The sequence below is a fragment of the Tachysurus fulvidraco genome, chromosome 14 (genome assembly GCF_022655615.1).
Source record: "Tachysurus fulvidraco isolate hzauxx_2018 chromosome 14, HZAU_PFXX_2.0, whole genome shotgun sequence".
NCBI classification, from domain to species: Eukaryota; Metazoa; Chordata; class Actinopteri; order Siluriformes; family Bagridae; genus Tachysurus; species Tachysurus fulvidraco.
In genome coordinates, this window is record NC_062531.1 from 21,532,695 (window position 1) to 21,546,245 (window position 13,551).

The following is a 13,551-nucleotide window of genomic DNA, read 5'->3' on the forward strand; positions in this document are numbered from 1 at the left end:
TTCAAGTAAACATATATACACTTTTTTTGTAATAGCAGCAGTTACATGAGGTTGATAGTATATGATCTGTGTGTACAGTATTTTCCGCACCATAAGGCATTATAAGGCGCAGTCTCAACTACGGGGTCTATTTCTATACTTAACCCATACATAAGGCGCACCGTATTATAAGGCACATGCTAAAACATACGGTCTACAAAAAAGGTAACAGAAGCAAAACAGTGAGTTTAGTTGAACTTTATTCTAGTATTGATGTTGAATTCTTTCCCAGCTGCTCTATTCCCATTTACAAACGCGTAACTGATAGCCTGTAGTTTGAATTGTGCCTCGTAAGCATGTCTCTTACTGGTGCCATTTTTGGGGGATACCTACCGGAGGCGTGGCGGAGGTAAGCGTACATACTGTACGTATTATGTAATGTCCTCTGATTGGTTTATCGCTGCCAGCATACGTAGTGTATGTATTACGTCCCTGTGTCAGCGGGAAATGTTCCGACAGTCAATCAAGCGGAGGGCTTACCAAAGTCGCACAACAACATTTTTACAGATTTTTGGAACTCAGTGCACACATAAGGCGCACCGGATTTTTGAGAAAATTTAAGGCTCTTAGGTGCGCCTTATAGTGCGGAAAATACGGTATATATGTGTGTGTATCTATGATACATGTGTATCCACTGATAAACCGATCAAAATATACCATTAAAACTACTGACACGTGAAGAGAATAACATTGATTATCAACGTTATAAAAAGTTCTCGATGTTGATGTGCTGGAAGCAGGAAAAATTGGCAAGTGTAAGAATCTGAGTGACTTTGACAAAAGCCAATTAAGGTTTCTAGGTTATTTAATACATCTGAGCCAAACGTTTTTTGGACCAGAGCTCATTTAACATATCAGCTAGTTACTGGTAAACTTTAGGAACTTTAGGAGCTTTAACCTGAAGGATTATGAGGAGTCTGTCCCAGGATCACAATACCTCCCGTTATCACTCCACTGATGAATTCTATCAGGGGGGGAAACATGCAAAGCTTTATTTTTGCTTCATGGATGGATGAATGGAGAGAGCAGATGGATTTGGGCCAGCATTAGTGTGACAGCATGATTTTAAATACTTAAGCTGTGAACTTTCTGTAACCGAGCGTGTGTGTTTCTTTTGTGTAGCCACAGTACTGCAACTCTCTGGATGAGGAGGAGAAAAAGGAGCTGCGGTTGTTCAGTCAGCAGAGGAAGAGAGAGAACCTAGGCCGCGGCATTGTGCGTCTCTTTCCTGTCACCATGACCGGAGCCATCTGCCAACAGGTACACACAGCGGGAGAGAAGAGAAGAGGGGGATTTCTAAAAAGACTGAAAAAAGTCTTCACCAAATGTCGAACATGCATACTAAGGTTTTAAAAATAAGTCGACTCGACTTCATTAGCTGACGGAGAACAAAAACAAGACCCATAAACCACATCCATTCCGGCCCTGCGCTCCAGCATTTAAAGTGTTGTGCCATGTTCTTTCCATTTACCCTGTAAACGCACCCTCGATGAATTCCTGCTGAATGGGTGTGTCAGAACCTGGGAGGGATCACTTTGTTTCGTCGGCTCTTGATTTATGGATTCACCAGACGTGTGGCTTTGCCTGATCTGCACCCAGGTGGAACAAAACAAACCCAGAGAGCAGCGTTCGAGTTATTCCGGTGTTCGGAAAAGAGCCGTTTTTTGACCTCTTGAGTGTTCGAAAGTAGATTTACTGTCTTTTTTTTTTTTCCCTCTTGTTCTAAAGTTGACTTTTGATAAGACTTTGCAGGTGACATTTACAAGGGCATATTTAAAAGGGTGGGAGTGTCGTGTCGGGGATAAATGAAGTCATCTTGTGGATTATTTACCTGCTTTAGAACGTTTCAGCCCTCATGTGCAGGTTACATTGTAGTACACGAGATGGATTGCAGTTTTTTTTAATAAATCTCAATAAGAAGTCGGTTTTCCCTCAGCACTATTTATTAGTGCTGCCAAATGACTTTACAAACTGGTCTAGGTGACCGACATCTTTAGTAATTAAATGTATGTAATATAGAGCTTCAAATAATTGCAGCATCATTCAATACGACTGTTTGTACGACTCAAATTGTGGAAGGTAAAAAAAGTTTTGTTTTTATTTAAAAAAAAAAGTAGACATTTTACATTTCAGGTTTTACTGATCCATATAATCGTTTAGAAATGTTCAACTTTTTTTTGTTCAAGCTAATGCACTTAGCATATATCTTCACCGTATGTGCTCACTACATATAAACCAAGTAGAACAGCATTCGAGATACAGGAAACAGTAATCTTCTTTTTTTTAAATGGCATAGACATAATATTTAGATCCTTAAGTGGCATGAGGTAATATAGCCGACAGAACCTTGAGTTTTAAACATTCAGACATTCAGACATATAAATATTGTTGACAGCTTGTTGCTAAAATCCCTGACAGCATCGTTTTCATATTATCTGCTCTTATGAAGGCCACTTTATCCTCTGGATGTTTGTATAATCGTATAATAAAAAAAGCAGCCATGGATTTCACCCCTGTGTTTATTTTCTGTTCCCCTTCAGTGTGGAAGGCAGATTTATGGAGGTGATATAGCCGTTTTTGCCTCTCGTGCGGGACACGGCTCTTGCTGGCACCCTCAGTGTTTCCAGTGTGCCACCTGCAGCGAGCTGCTCGTCGACCTCATCTACTTCTACCAGGACAGCCATATCTACTGCGGACGTCACCACGCCGAGCACATCAAACCGCGCTGTCAGGCCTGTGATGAGGTCAGTACTTCCCTGACCGTACAATACTCCCTATACTTAAACTCAACAGTGTGTATATCAAGCATCCTGAAGTGACTTCAGACTACAATTCAAGCCGTTTTCCCTACTTAGATCATTCTGGCAGACGAGTGCACGGAGGCGGAGGGACGCCACTGGCACATGAGGCACTTTTGCTGCTTCGAGTGCGAGACGGCGCTCGGAGGTCAGCGCTACATCATGCGAGAGAGCCGGCCGTACTGCTGTACCTGCTACGAGTCTCTGTACGCCGAGTACTGCGACACCTGCGGAGAGCACATCGGTAAATGCAAGGAGCTGCTCAAACAGAAAGCCAAGGCATTTCACGAGCGATAACATAACGCAAAAATGGATTAAGCTGGAAAAGATTTGAAATGCTCGAAACTAGAGATGGCTAACCTCATTCCTGGAGATCCACCAGCATAGAGAGTTTATTTCCCCACACACATGGCTCTAATATTCCGAGTCCGGCGATGATGAACCGGATCAGCTGGGTTAGATTAGAGCTGGGATTAAACTCTGATTCTGTGGTGCTCCAGGAATGGAAATACCCCCCCAGACACACACACACACACTTTCAATATTTTACCGTCTTTTATTTTACATCCAACATACCAGGCAAAACCCGTACATTCTGATGAGCTACTAAACACCAAAAGCTAAACAGATCTTTAGTAATTTACACATTTGCATTTTAGCTTCTAATATACAATAGACATGTAATACATGTCCATAGTAACCCTACTGGCTAACAATTACATTGGTAACATGTTTTATTTGCAGGTATTGATCAAGGGCAGATGACGTATGAGGGGCAGCATTGGCATGCATCCGAAGCGTGTTTTTGCTGTGCGCGCTGTCAGCTGCCCCTGCTGGGCAAACCCTTCCTTCCCCGCAGGGGACTCATCTTCTGTTCCCGACCCTGCTCTCTGGGAGAAGACCCTAATAACTCTGATTCCTGTGACTCGGCCCTGCAGTTCAAAGCGACCTCACACAAACTCGTTCAACAGAAGCAAGAACGCAATTTGCCTCTGTGGCCATCAGAGGGCAGCAGTCTCACCACTGCAACTGCGAAACTGTCCACCCCAACCACGTCATCATCTTTATCAGAAAGCAGAGGTATGAAGCCTAACCAGTGCCAGTTTATTACTTACACAAAGATACATCAGATCTACATTTTGTTTCCATAAGAAAAAGTGATGTCATTGCATTTTATCTTGACCTGCAGACAAGACAAGTCGTTCACCATTTGAAGTATTCTGTCTCCTTCATTAGGCGTTCACACTCCAGTTTTCCCTTTACAAAATGGCCGCCCTCCACCGCCACCTTATGGACAAGTTCACTCTCAAAGCTCACATTCTCCTTCCTTGGCCAATGGTTGGGGACCGATGTTAAACTCGGAGCGCTTAAACACGGATGAACACCCAGCGCTGGAGTACACGGTGGAGCTGAATGGATACGCTGAATTTGGGCCGTTTCCACCCAGCTGCACCTCCAGAGGAACCTCGACAGTAAAGGACACTGGGAGACTGGAGAGCAGCTCAGGTACACAAACACACACAAGAATTATTGAATATAAACAAATGATAAAAAAAAAAAAACCTACACATTCACACTCCATTTTACTTTTTCACTTATTTATTTTTCTTTTATCAATAGAAATTATTCCTCAGCCCCAAGCTTCACCGGAAGTTGACTCACTAGAAGACACAGACTTTTTCCCACCACCTCCACCCCCTGTTTTTATCGGCCCAGATAATTTACCAATCCTGCCCTCGCCTGATGAGTCGCACCCTTCACCCCCTCCATCCCAATTTGGGCGAAGCAGCACAGCCAGGGTCAGCTTCAGAGAGCCAATCAGCTCCAGTTATTCAGTGGAGGAGGAAGAGGACGAGGAGGTAGAGGAAGCGGGGGTTGAAATGGAAAGGAAAGAGGAAAATGAGCTAGAGCAGGAAGAAGAGGAGGATCAAGCAGATGGGGACTTGGGACGCAGACTACATCTTCGAGCTGGAATGCCACCTCAGATGGACCTTTTGGGTAATGAAAATTTATAAAAGTGGTAAAAGTTTAAGCCAGACTTTACCAACTGTTTGTGACCTTTAAAATCCTGTTTGAAAAGTCATATTAGTTGTGTGTTTTGTGCCTTTAAATGGAGATAACAGAGACAAGATGCACAGAACGTGTGAAAAACAAAACAAAAGTATATTACTTAATTTTTATGTAATTAACAGCTTCCTTTTCTTTTCTTAGACGGCGCGTACCGACGCAGCTTCCGGCAGGGGTGTGAAAGCCCACCTGGACGAAGCTGCCTGGTCTCGGACTCCCCCCTCCACCTAGGCACGGAGAAACACTTCCGCCGGCCAAGACGGGACCGACCTCGTCTAGATTCTCTGGAGTGGCGAGGAGGAGAGCGAGGGCATGCCGCACGCCCACACTCCATCACCTCTGCTGGAGATGGAAATTCCCGTCTGACGCTTCACTCCACCCGCTACAGACACGAAGACTCCTGCTCTACCTGCTCGTCCTCCTCCGACTCTGAAGAAGAGGGCTACTTCCTCGGCCAGCGTATTCCTCTACCTCCTCAGCTGACAGGGGAAAAAGAGAGGGAAGGAGAAAGAGGAGAGACTGAGGGGAAAAGCAAGAGAGGGAGTCTGAGGAGAAGGAGGAGGACACATAGTCTCAGTGCAAAAGACAGTGACAAGGACAAAAACTGCATATTGTCTTGAGAGAAAGAACGATGGAGGAATTGAACTGATGTTTCAGGCATTCGTGTCTGATATTTGGTCGAAGTTTAAAGTAGATTTTCCCGATTTTCCTGCTCCAACACGCCTGCTTAATAACCCAAAGCTCACCACGACAGCTAGTAATGTCCTGATTTAGTTAGTTATTTAAATCAAATGCATTTATAGCATGGAAACCAAACACATGCTGCAAAATAAAACATTTAACAGTTTTGCCATTCATCATTTCCCCTGTTTTTGAGGCTTATTTATTAGTGATAAAAGGCAAGCATAACATTTAACAGAAATGCATTAAGGAACAAATTTCTTAGACTACTAGAGAGAATGCTTCTGTTGGGCATTCTTTTCAAACTTAAAGCCAAACAATTGTATTGGAAATGATATTAACGGCATAACAATTGGAGTGAAATAGAAGTAGAATATTAGAAATATTGACTGTAACGTCAGAGTTCATTAGGATTTGGCACGGTGTAGAGTGCAAAAAAATTTTGTTCAAGTAAAATATAATTAATTAAACATTTAAGGATTTAGAGATTTTTAAAAAAAATTTTATTTTACAATGTTCAAAACTGAAATGTTTCCCCTGTATGTTTATATTTAAATGAAAAAAAGAAAATCCCAGATGGTCTCAGATTTTTGAACCAAGTGTGTGTGTGTGTATATATATGAATATATTACACACACACAAACTCTCTCTCTCACACACACACACACACTCTCACTATGTATATAATGATATATACTTTATTGAAAAAGCACCTTGCTTTGTTTATCCCATACTCTTTACTATAGTTCGAGACTTTCTTTTCTTTTCTTTTCTTTTATACTTTTCCTTCTTTTTTCCTCTTCCTCTGTAAAATCTTGTAAGCCACACTACTGCACATGTTCAGGTTATACGCATGTGTTCTGGCAGATGATTATCTGTACGAGACGCAGATGTATTAACTAGATCTTGTGTTAAGTCTGTGTGACGTTAGTGGAAAAAGTGAGTGAAGTGTTTTTAAGTGACCTAGACTTCCGTTACTGGATAGATTTATCAGCTCACAACTAAAGAAGTAAAGCTCATGTCTGCTGCCAAAATGGTGTGTTTGAGCAGGAAAATCAATTGTCTTCAAAATCACAATACACAGTTAGACACATGCTCTGCTGTTCCTATGAGTGTATAATATGCTGTAATTGACCTGCGGGTTTGTTATCATTGGAACGAGGAATATAAACGCCATGCAGGCGCAATGTATATTGTTCTCCTATGAATTCTGTAATCCAAAGTAAAATGCACAGGAACACATGGTGAGATAAAGCTGCTTGATTTGAAGAACATACTGGAAATACACCATGTGTGTATAGCTCTGTGTTTAAGATCTACATGTTGATTGCATCGTGTTTGGTTATGGGATTGAAAACCTGAGGCGCTGTGCAACACCAAAACCAAGTAATCAAGGTTCATGTCTGTCTTATTTTATCTAAACACATGGATCATATTCAGAAGGTGCTTTGTGGAGACAATGACCCTGTGTCTGTGCAGCTGTCTTCTCAGTGTTTCAATCGGTTCTTCATACTCCACTGCAGAACAGGAACATTTGTGCTTTCCGTATCTTCCAGCTCCAGCTCGTCTATTTAAATAAGCAGAAGATGAAACTTTGAAAGACAAAAAGAGATGTAAAGAACGATCTTATTTGTTATATACACGCACTGGTGATGGTGCCGATTTTACGCTCCTGTGCATATTGCCTTAGATATGTATGTTTTTCTAACAAAGCTCATTTTTATCAGAGGATACAAGTTGATTTCAAGTAGTCTTTTTTTTTTTTTTTTTTTTTTTTGCATAGGTAAAAATAAACCACTTGAACATTCATTTTGTTTTTGTCTGATTTACTGAGTAAATTGAATTAAATCTGTTTTCTAGTTTCACTTCGTGGGTGGTGGGGGGTAGCATTTGTTTTGGGAACGCTCCTTTCGATTAATAATTTCAGCTTCCGGTTGAAACAAAGCCCAAAGTGTCACCAAAGGCATTGCAGTAAAATGATCAGACTGAGGTGAGTGAACCAGTTCTTTTTACTGAGTCAATAACAGTAAGAGTCACATCTTTTGTCTCTCAAACGACTCGTCGTTAACAAGAAGAAACCGAGTCACTGTTATGATGCTTTCAATGGAAAATGAATTGCATAAATGCCAAATCCTATATTGCGTATGTCTCTAAGTGTGTAACAAATCTTTCAATTCATCAGTTAAAGATCCAGAAAGGTTTAGCTTTTCGATTTAAATGGTATTCTTTACATTTTTCATTACTAAGATGTAAACTGTAGTTGTAAATTGACTGTGAGTGTTAATAAGATGACTAACATCCAGTTTCAATTATATAATAAAGGCCATTACACAACGTTCTACGGGGGTTATGTAAATATTTCCACAGAAATGTTTTTCTGGAGAATTTCTATTAATTCCCTTTACTGGAACAATGTAGTGCAATTTCCAGTACATATCTTCTCCTTTGTGCTTTATTGGAGCAGTGGTAGCTTCTTCATTGCCACTCCTAACACGTCAGTGTGTTCACAGCTTTAACCTACAAGGGCTGGGGAAAGGTTCACGCTTAATGTTAGTTAATGATTAAAGGTCAGAAAGTCTCAGTTTGGTTTTTTATCACCATCTGGGCTCAAGGACACAAAATATTGTGCCTAGTTCCATATAACCGATAGGTGGAAGTATGTCTTCTTACAGCACTTTCAGAAGCTCAGGGATTTTCTCAGGTGAGATCACAGAAGATGAACCAGCTCCTTTGTACAACTACATACTCTTGGAAAGAAAAGTACCTATCTTTGTTGCTGGATGATACCATCAAGGACTCACCTGGGAAGGCAAATGTGTTGTCCCTTTAAGCTTTTAGAGTAAAGCTCTATATCAGTGGGACAAAAATGTATAAAAATGCCATCATAAAAAATGTACCATACCAGTGACATGATAAAGTACAGCTTGTTAGTTTTATTTTAGAGGGTACAGTTATGTACTGAATTGACTTTCCTCTGCCTCATTTATTTATTTAGTTGTTTGTTTCATTGTTTGTTTATTTGTCATTTATATAGTTACTTATTTGTTTATTAAATTCTTGGTCTGTTTATATGTTTACTTAGTTTTTAATTTAATTTATTTATTTTGTTTGTTTCATTGTTTGTTTTTATTTCTATAGTTACTTATTTGTTTATTTAATTCTTAGTCTGTTTATATGTTTACTTAGTTGTTAATCTTTTTTTTTTGTTTCGGAATTTACCTGTTTTTTTTTTTATTCAGATTTTATTTGTCTTCTCTTAATCGTTTCATGATTTGTTCATTATACAAATTTATTTGTTTGTTACTTATATACAGGTTTGCCTGTTTGTTTATGTACTTGCTTGTTGATTGTTTGTTTATTTGTTTGGTTAATATTCCTATATAGATGTACCTTTGCATTTGTTTTGGGAAAGGTCCTTTTTATAGAATAGTTTCAAGTAAAGTAAAATAAAATTAAATAGGTAATAGTTATAGTAATAATAGTAACAAAAAAATAGGAATAATAAAAAATGTTCCACACGAGAATGTACAGATAGATAGTTTTATTTTAGAGAATGTAACTAAGTACTGAATTGACTTTTCTCTGCCTCAAAAATGTGTTTTTTTATTCCTTGTTTATTTATTTATAGATTTACTTCTTATTAGCCTGTTTATACGTTTACATAGTTAATTTTATTTTATACAATTTGATTTTTTTCATTTTATTTGTTTGTTTCAAAGGAATTTCCCCCGTGAATTCAGATCATTTATTTATTTAGTTTTTTACTTGCTTTCTTTTTAAATGTAGATAGTTTATTAGTGAGTTGAGTCCTTCTGGGTAGGAATATATTAAGACTATTTTTAATAAACCTCAGAGGAGGGATTTGTCCTAGAGGCAACCTGCAGACCTATCATATGACCTGTAATACTTCCTGGTGTGGGCGGGAGCTTCTGATTGGACAAGCCGTGAAAGGGGTGGGGCAAATTAGGTACTACAAAGGCAAACAGGTTTGACTAGTTTTGCTTTCTTGCCATTGCAAATGTACACATGTTACATGCACACACACAACGAATACACAACACATTGTTTAACTGTAGTTTGTCACGTATTTACTTCACGACAAGAGACTGAGAAGTTCCTGGATTATTACCCTGTCAGCCACACACACACACACACAAACACACACACAGGTGAGTCTGTATAGGTGTGTAAGAGTATGATGATGTGAACATGTCTTTTCTCTGTCCAGTCATTCCTTTGCACAGGTAAGATGATACAATTCTGTCTCAGGAGTGGCTTTAATCTTAACAGTTCAAATGGAAACATAAAAACTGTATTATTTATTGTGCTATTGTTATATCATGAACTTTTGTCCATCTGTCAGTTCAGTGCCTTTTACTTTCAATCCAGTCTTCACACAGGATCGTGTAGAGACAAGTCTTATCTTTCCAGAGAAATCTGTCTTGATTTCTGTCTTACTACTGTAAGTATGTTAGGATTAGAAATCTTATTTCTTTAGTAGAAAGAAGGAAGCAGGCCAGAGAGACAGAGTGAGACAGAGAGGATGGTGGAGAGGGGGATGGGGGAACCTACAAGGAAGATTAGGTGAGATAATGATATACAGAAGAAATACATATGAAAGTGATAGCAAAGTGATGGTAAGTGGAGAGAGAAAGACAGACAGAAAAAGAGAGAGAGAGAGACACAGACACACACACACACACACACACACAGAGACACAAGGACACAGAGAGAGAGAGACACACACGCACACACAGAGAGAGAGAGCGCGCTCATTTTGCCCTTTGTCCTCAGGTAGATCTTTGGTTTAAATGGTACAGAAACCTGCTTATCTAATAGTGTGTAGTAGCAGAAACCCCCTGACTGTACAGAGTAACATAGTTAGCATTTATTAACAAGCCCACACACACTAAGCTCTGAAGCTGGGGATCATGTTCCCTCTTACTGAAGCCCACGCTGCATTCCTTCCTGTAATGTCGGTGGAACGAACAAGCTGCACTTTACACTATCAAGTACATCTATTCTGTTAGATTTCCCTGTGTTGCTCAGTAGATGTTATCATAAAGTGCTGCTATAAGTGTTCAATTATCAGTTGTGAAGCAAGATCAGTGTTATGCAGTCAGTCACACGGGCATGACTGGCCTTGTTGTTTTTCTGTATTCCACAGATGACTGATGTCCACGGAAACCTGCCCGCGTGTGTGTGTCTTACTGCCCGCGTGCGTGCGTTTGTGTGTCTTACTGCCCGCGTGCGTGCGTGTGTCTTACTGCCCGCGTGCGTGCGTGTGTCTTACTGCCGCGTGTGTGTCTTACTGCCCGCGTGCGTGCGTTTGTGTGTCTTACTGCCCGCGTGCGTGCGTGCGTGTGTCTTACTGCCCGCGTGCGTGCGTGCGTGCGTGTGTCTTACTGCCCGCGTGCGTGCGTGTGTCTTACTGCCGCGTGTGTGTCTTACTGCCCGCGTGCGTGCGTGCGTGTGTCTTACTGCCGCGTGTGTGTGTCTTACTGACTGCTTGCGTGCGTGCGTGCGTGTGTCTGACTGCCCGCGTGCGTGCGTTCCTTTTTGCGCGTGTATGCGTGTGTCTGACTGCCCGCGTGCCTACGTCCGTCTGCCTGTGTGTGTTAAGATTTTGTATGTTGTGTTTTCTGACATGTTTTTTTGCTCTCAGTGTTTGTAAATAGAGTTTGAGTTTCCACATCCTTCTTATTAGCTTAGAGCGGCCTGATCATTCTCTGCAGACCTCCATCTCATTTCAGCCTGTGTTTTGTTTTTCTCATGACTCTGTGTAAACTTGAGGGATTGTAGTGAGACGTGTGCAGCGGGCGCACCTTGCACAAAGGTGATACCACGTTATCTTAAAGCAAAGCCTATTGCAACAAGACCCCGATTTATGATCTATGATCACCGGTGGTCCTCAGTGATGGAAAAGCTTTTGCAAGTTTTAGTTGTTGGTCTTTTTTTGTGGTCTGCTTGAATTTGTGTAGTGTAAAACCAATTATAAAATGAAGTGAATATAAAATGATGGATTAGAAGTGATAGAAACCCTACTTTCATACCCATCTTACTCTTCCCATATTACTTTTACTTTTTTAATAGTTATTTCTTTTATTTGTTTGTTCATGTACAGACAGACAACAGAGACCTGCATTACCCCATCTCTGCTGCCTGCAGGCCTTGTTTGCCTGCATTTATGCAAACCAGTAACAGAAGAAAAGGGGAGCCGTTTGCTGAAAAAACTACCGTTATGTCTGTGGACGCTCTTGGGCTTTCTCCGCGGCGCTTAGCAAAAATGCCTGAAACAGCAGACTCCTCTCCTGGAACGCGCAAGCCGAGTGCCGTGGAGAGGCTTGAGGCTGACAAGGCAAAGTACGTTAAGAGTCAGCAAGTGGTACTGAACAAGCAGCTGCCAATCATCCGAAAGCCCTTAATGCCCTCAAGCGCACAACTTCGGCCAGGTGCACCGCAACCGACCCGAAAAATGACCCCTCACGTCATATCTAAACCTGAAGCCCCACCTCTTAACTTAGAACATCTGAATAGCCTGATTAATGGAGTCTGTGATACAGCTGAGCCATCCAATAGATTTCAAAGACAAAAGACTGGAAAAAGTCAAGGTTTTGCTGCAGGCAGTGCCTTTGAGCTGCCCTCCTCGACTCTGAGTGCAGCCGAAGAGTCTCTTGTCAAATCCAGTTCATCTCCAACAGCACAAAAGAAAATATCAGGAGACAGCGTGGCGGCCAATGGGTCTTATTCAGTAACAGTACGTCGAGTTGATGTGAGGCCCCAGGTAATGATGCAGCAGATGAGAAAGCCGTGCCGAGCACAGCTCCCTGGGCAACGCGTCCACTCGCAGCTTTTGCAGCTGCTCAGGCCATACACTCAGACTTCCTCTCTACCGCAGCCACTTCAGCCTGTCAAAAGCCGACATGACATCATGAACATCTCCAGTCCTGTGAAATCCCCTGTTAGCCCAGTTCAGGCTTCACCGTTCTCTGCCGAACCGTTATCACCTGCCTTACCTTCCCCAGTTAAATCTCCAAAAGATCAAAACCAAGAAGTGCTTCCTACCTCAGCTCAAGAACCCCTCCCACCACCATCTCCTGCGGTCACCCACAAGTCCTCAGTTTGCTCCAAGAAACGACGGTCACTAACACGCTCCAAATCTGACGTAAGCGACCGCTTTTCTCGTGCTGGTGCCGAAGTCGAGCGTTTCTTTAACTACTGTGGTCTTGAACCATCAGACTTTGAAGTGCTTACACCTGGTTCGGACATTGCATCTATCTCACGCCTGCGTAGTGCTAGTGCTCCTGCCTCCGAGTGCACTGAAGGGGAGGGGGGTGAAGACGAGGAGGAAGAAGCAGCCAAAGATGAGAAGCCCAGCTATGGCGTTTCAGTCATAGAAAGAAATGCACGGGTGATCAAGTGGCTGTATGGAATGCGCCAAACCAAGGACAGCACAAAAGTGGCTAATATTTAGCTTGTAAAACCAACGTGGCCCAAGGTTCTGTATGTGGAGTAACAGCTTGGGTACTGGTTTTTAAATTCAGAACACTTTGGGGGAATAGTTTGTGAACTTCTTTTCACAGTCCTACATCTCCGAGTCTCTGTGACTCCTGTCAACCAGCAGCATCCACCCAATCAGAAATGATGGGTGTCTCTGGTCACTTGTCAATCATGCTGCGTGTCATTGCTCTGGGACGGAGACTTACTTTGGAGGAAACGCTGAAGTATACTTATTTGTTTAAGAGCTAGAAGCTAACATTTGCTTTGAGCCATTGACTGCACTTTCTAGAGTCTATTAGTCTTTTGTTAGATTATTGCAGGACATATGAGAGAAGCTACGAGAACAAAGTCTCCAGGATATCAGAATCAAGGTTCATGCCATGTCTGCTGCTAACTGTAGATTAAACATATTCAGTTAACTACATATTATTGATCTATGTACAGTATTTTATGTGTATTATTCCCT

At 41.5% G+C, this 13,551-nt stretch overlaps 2 protein-coding genes across 9 annotated transcripts in view; both read left to right on the forward strand.

Moving 5' to 3' along the window:
* The window catches only part of prickle3 (prickle homolog 3), a 36,012-nt gene extending 28,620 nt beyond the window's left edge, over positions 1–7,392 (forward strand). For all 7 annotated transcript variants that reach the window (XM_027167243.2, XM_027167242.2, XM_027167246.2 and 4 more), the window contains 7 exons: positions 1,162–1,299; positions 2,580–2,783; positions 2,895–3,081; positions 3,582–3,917; positions 4,074–4,343; positions 4,458–4,835; positions 5,049–7,392. In XM_027167243.2, coding sequence (XP_027023044.2) covers positions 1,162–1,299; positions 2,580–2,783; positions 2,895–3,081; positions 3,582–3,917; positions 4,074–4,343; positions 4,458–4,835; positions 5,049–5,524 — 1,989 coding nt within the window. In that variant the 3' untranslated portion in view covers positions 5,525–7,392. The remainder of the gene's footprint in view (positions 1–1,161; positions 1,300–2,579; positions 2,784–2,894; positions 3,082–3,581; positions 3,918–4,073; positions 4,344–4,457; positions 4,836–5,048) is intronic.
* Positions 7,393–9,528: 2,136 nt separating this feature from the next.
* On the forward strand, positions 9,529–13,509 carry fam110a (family with sequence similarity 110 member A). 2 transcript variants are annotated; one of them, XM_027166707.2, is made up of 2 exons: positions 9,529–9,754; positions 11,710–13,509. In XM_027166707.2, the coding sequence occupies exon 2, from the start codon at positions 11,773–11,775 to the stop codon at positions 13,057–13,059; it is 1,287 nt and encodes a 428-aa protein (XP_027022508.2). In that variant the 5' UTR covers positions 9,529–9,754; positions 11,710–11,772; the 3' UTR covers positions 13,060–13,509. The 2 variants fall into 2 exon arrangements, with proteins under 2 accessions (XP_027022508.2, XP_047655670.1); XM_047799714.1 differs by having other exon boundaries at positions 9,550–9,736; positions 11,706–13,509.
* Positions 13,510–13,551: the final 42 nt, after the last annotated feature.

What these genes read in the sequence shown, in the direction of transcription:
- fam110a (XM_027166707.2), top strand. Translation starts at nt 11,773, where the DNA reads ATGCAAACCAGTAACAGAAGAAAAGGGGAGCCGTTTGCTGAAAAAACT.